Raw genomic sequence first — 5,080 nt, 5'->3', positions numbered from 1 at the left:
ATTCATCCTAGACATAGTATGCAATGCAAATCCCAGAACACTACAACCATATGATCCCACTGAGGTTCACTGCTGGCTATATGCCGCTGGATTCTATTTTCTTGTATCATTTCTGAACATATGCAGGGCATAGGCCCTGATAGAACACACTGCTATAGTCTAGGTCACGAGGGCATGGATGGAGAACAGTAAGGTCACATCCTCCCAGCTGTGCTGTCATGGTAATTGAAGACTATTCTAGTCAGTTTTGTAAAATGATTTTATAAAAGCTCTACCTTGAAACTGAACCTAGATGACTATTGACAGACAAATGCCTTTAATCAGAAGGGTTGATATCACCTCTGTTGTCTCCCCCAGCTGTTTACTCCCCGTCCACCCTTAGCAGGTTGGTCCTGGCTGAATTGATCTTTGGCCAAATACCAATTATCCAGGTCACAGTATTCATCTAAATATCATTATATCCACAGAATTGTGGCTTAACTTGCTGCATCTTGAGAGTGGCTTTAAATGCAGTTACATTAACTCAGCGCAATGCTGTCATTTTCTTATTGTGAACACTGGTATTATTCTGGCTATCTAACCTGTGTTTGTTTGCTCTAAAAACGATCGTGGTAATATGAACATCTGTACAAAGCTTACAAAGAATGAGAGAAACTAAAAAACAAACAAAAAACCCTGCTGAGAGTGTGTTGAATATATTCTCACTTTATCTTTCCAGTATTGTCCACCTGTTACCTAAGAAACAAAATACGAAATTCAAGTATTGCTTGTCCATTTTCCCATGTCAGCATTTTATACTATTTCTGAGTGCATCAGAATTAGCAGTGCTCTGTAGTAGAGGAAACAAATGTTGAAATCATTTTGAAACTAAGGTCTTATGATGCAGGACATATGAATGAGGCACAGTGAAAACAATGTGACTCTCCACCACCACCCCCCATCTCATAAAAGTGAAAAATAAAATAAGAACTGAAGCTTCCTCTGTTTTCTCTCCTCCTCTTATTAATGTAAAATATTTCTCCCCATGTCAGATAACTTTCCCCAGATGGCCCATCAGAAACGGTTCATTGAACGGAAATACAGACAAGAGTTGAAAGAAATGAGGTGGGAAAGAGAGCATCAAGAGAGAGAGCCAGATGAGACTGAAGAAGCCAGGAAATAAAAGGAAGGCACGGAAGCGGTGGCATATTTACTTACTTAATAACTCTGACTGTGGCCTATGGAGACCTAACCTAGTTTCATGCAGATGATGAATTAAGTGCACCTGTTGACATCAAATACATAATCATAATCTCTCTTTTAGCAAAAAAGGAAAAGAAAAAAAAAAGTGTGTTTCTTTTGTTAGTGGTACCATGCAAGGGTTTGGTTTTTACTCCATATGCTCTTTTAAAAAGTAATTTTAGTTTTTATGAAATGTTATGGGGAAATTGTTGTTGTTTTTAATTGTCTTGTACGAACCAATAAAGTGTTTAATTTCAGAACCTCTACAAGAAGAAAAAATGAGTTTATCTGATGTCTCCAGTATTTAAATGCAACTGTGCCAAAGACCTGCAGCATGATTACACTGTCTTAGTGCTGCAGAAGAAAAAGGACTTACAACACCTGGTCAACAGAATGCTGAAGCAGAGGCTTTAAGCGTACAGTAATATATATGTTTAATTATTCTGCTGAATCGGGGCCTTAATAAGTTCTTGGTCCTTCAATAGTAACTTCCTCATAATAATATTCAGTCTTTAGACTGTTGTTTGAAACAACGTACCTGAGACTCTAGAAATATTTGGGGAGTGATAATAGCTGCATGTGAAAAGTTGTTGTTTGAAAGCCATTGTTGTAAAGATTCTGTGAGGAAAACGTGATAATTATGAAGCAGAGAAATGCTTGCCTTTTTGTACAATCTGAGCCTAGTTACACCTACAAAGTTAATCTTATTCCTTGTTTCCCATTCTAGCAAAATTTTTATTGCTTTTATTTTGCGAAGAAAATGCAGTGTGGCACACTGCAGATTATATTTTGCTATCAAATTCTGTACGTCTGCAGCTTGTGTGCAAATTTGAGAGTGAGGATAACACATCTGGTTGAGAACATATCTGATATGGCAACATAAGTCTCATACATGGAACCCTCACAAGTGTATATTTTTAAGGAAAGTTTCTTTCAGCTGATTCACGCAAGTTTTAAAGGTATTCTGTAATGTTGATTTATCAGGTGTCTGAAGTACTTCGAAAGCCTATGACAAGAATTCCCAAGAGCACATTGTCAGAATGAAATGAACAACAGGGTAGCAGAAAAATTCAAGCTATACAACCTGCACCACACAATTGCACTTCTGCGCCACCTAAATTAAAGCCCATATGCACAAAAGGACATGATTCTGAAACTACAGCATGAGATGTGAAGTTAGAAACATTGCTCTTTCACTGCTTCCTGTTGTGTAATTTCTTTTTTATTTATGGATTTGCATGTTAAATACATTTCAGAACCTAAGGAAAAACATTAATTCATATGAATAGGGAGAAAAAATATAAATCAAGGAGTTGATCTGTATTGAATGCTGCTGTAGTTCATCTTTGAGAAGTTTGGACACCCCTGCCCTAGAGATTGGCTCAATTGAGAACTGCATCTTATTTGTCATGTATGTATATACTATGCATGTTGTAACAGCACAACACACAAGAGTTCTATTTCCTTTGGTTTCAGACCCCCATCATGTAATTGAACAGGTTTTCAGTAACAGTAGTCAGTGGCCAGCAATGTATGTTGATATTTTCCCATCTATTATGCCTCACTCTGAGGATATAGGAATACTTTTAATAATTCAAAAGATCTGTAAGTAGCATAGTTTTCTTTACTGCTATTTCTATTATCATTATAAAATGTCAAAACAACTAATTTTATTACAAATCTTAGCAGGCAAATTCCCATTAAAAATAATAAGCTTGACTCTAATCTTAGAGATTTCAGTTTTACCAAGGTTTCAACAGCAGAGGGAGAAGGCTGCCTTGAGAGAACTTTCAAGTCATCCATAATCCCTGCTCTCCCAGAGTGCCTGAAGCTGCTCTAGCAGTTGGCATTGCTGTTGGAGAAGGTGAAACTAGTGTGGCTAAGCATTGTGTGGACTCAACACATATCCCAGACACCTTCTGTCCTGTGTTGAATTGAAGCCCATGCTATATTTTTTTTTGATAAGTATGTGCTTCCAGCATTCCTACAAACAAGAATCTTTCCCCATCCACATTCAGGTACAGTAAATCCTTCAGAAGAAAGGTCGAAGTTGGAAACCCCATTGTTAGCCATATCAAACCGACTTGTTAAGTGTGACTGACCATTACTCTCAACACTTGTCCTGGTCTTTCAGGGTCGCACTTTTGTTTACCTCCCACAATCTCATGGTGATGCTCTGAGAGCAGACTCCTCCATCCCAGTTCATTGATTGAGAAAGGAGTGTAGGTTCCACAATGTCTTTCTTCCTTCAGTGCTTCTGATCCTGTTTTTTGAGGAAGTCTCCTGGAAATTCCCTATATAACAGAAATCCTATTTAAAAAAAAAAAAAGGTTAATTAAAACAGACTTAGAAAAACAACTGCTAAACACACCTGCATTTATACTTCTTGTAAGTTAAATTAAATTAAGTATTTTTAGCTCGGTTACACAGAGAAAAAACTGAATAGCTTTTAATTCCTTGAAAGCAATTTTCTGTCTATTTGGACAGCCCCTCAGCAAAGCACAGCCTAAATAACAACCCTTCCTTGGGCCTTTTCTTAAGGTCATTGCTTCAAGATCAATTTACCCGCATGCTTGGCAATGAACCTGGAAGTGGACTGGAACTACTTCTGGTCCACATCCGGGTCTGCTGGGGGCCCCTCTGAGGCTCAGCAATCACTCATGGGGGGACCCCAGGTGCCTTCCCAGAGCCAAAAGGCACCAGTCACCAAGCCAGGTGGGTGCGGGGGGCAAGCATGCTCTCTGGCAGACCCGGAAGTGGACTGGAAGTGCTTCTGGTCCACTTCCAGATTTGCTGCCAATTGCATTGGGGAGCCCTCCATGCTTCTGTGGGACGCTCCATCCGCCCCACCATCACAGCATTCATGAGCTGCCTGGTACCCAGAGATATGTAGAAAAAACGTTTAAAGCTGTGTTTATGTCCAAATCACTGAATCTCTCCAAATTGATTCGGAGGGTTCTAATTCGATTTAGAGAGATTGAAGGGTCCTTTAATTCAATTTGGATTTGGAGATTCGGCCACCGAATCGAGCCAAACCTCTGTCGAATTGAATCAGGGACTCCCGCCTCAGTGTGCCAAAGCCTGAATACTCCAACCCTGAAATTACAGTGCAAGTCTCATTTGTTTTTCTAGACTTGTTCTGAGGGCAAGGCCTGAAGGTAAATTAAGCAGAAATATTTTGAACTTGCAGGGGTCCAATAAGACCTGAAAGGCACGGTTATTGGTATCTTCCCTTTCTTTAAATGTGTGTATGTTCAGCGCTTTCCCTAGACATGTTTTTAAAAGCAAAAATAGAAAGAGTATGTCTTGTTGCTTTAGTTGTCATCTTATTTAAAGAGGTATTTTGTTAAAAGTTGTGTAAAATTAATCATCATTATTGTTTGCTATGCCCAGGCTTGGCCTGACGAAATTTAAAATCCTTGAAAATTTCTATAATGGCAATGCAGTGGAAACCATTAGTTTTAGGACTGCTGTGATGTATTCTTACTTACTTTTAACACACTTCAGTAGAGCTGAAGTACAGCTGTTAAGGATGCTATTGAATTTAGTTCTTCCTGTAATTCAGAAGGATCAAAAGGGGATCCTGCTTATCTGCCTTCCTACATCAGACAATACTTAATACTACAGGCAATATGTTTTACAAGCCACCTGCTTGCATTGTTTAAGTATGAGGGGTTAATTCTAGATGTGTTGATCACCCCCATCTCCTTTTTTTCTAGTGGAATTGTATAATGCTTTACATTTCTGGAACTTGGGAACTTAATTTTTTTTCTACAGATTATATATTGTACCTGCTATTCATGGTTCAAAGTAATTTTTCCTATATAATGAAAGGTGATTATTGTTGTGATACCTTGAG

General features: G+C 38.6%; 1 protein-coding gene across 2 annotated transcripts in view; it reads left to right on the top strand.

The window, feature by feature from the left end:
• Positions 1-1,945, top strand: part of DROSHA (drosha ribonuclease III) — a 104,443-nt gene extending 102,498 nt beyond the window's left edge. For both annotated transcript variants that reach the window (XM_019542048.1, XM_019542057.1), the window contains one exon: positions 1,032-1,945. In XM_019542048.1, the coding sequence (XP_019397593.1) occupies positions 1,032-1,162 (131 nt within the window). In that variant the 3' untranslated portion in view covers positions 1,163-1,945. The remainder of the gene's footprint in view (positions 1-1,031) is intronic.
• Positions 1,946-5,080: the final 3,135 nt, after the last annotated feature.

This window comes from Crocodylus porosus, unplaced genomic scaffold, assembly GCF_001723895.1.
Source record: "Crocodylus porosus isolate Cpor-Errol unplaced genomic scaffold, CroPor_comp1, whole genome shotgun sequence".
Lineage (NCBI taxonomy): Eukaryota > Metazoa > Chordata > Crocodylia > Crocodylidae > Crocodylus > Crocodylus porosus.
The sequence above is the reverse complement of the archived record's forward strand: the minus strand, read 5'-3'. Positions and strand labels throughout refer to the sequence as shown.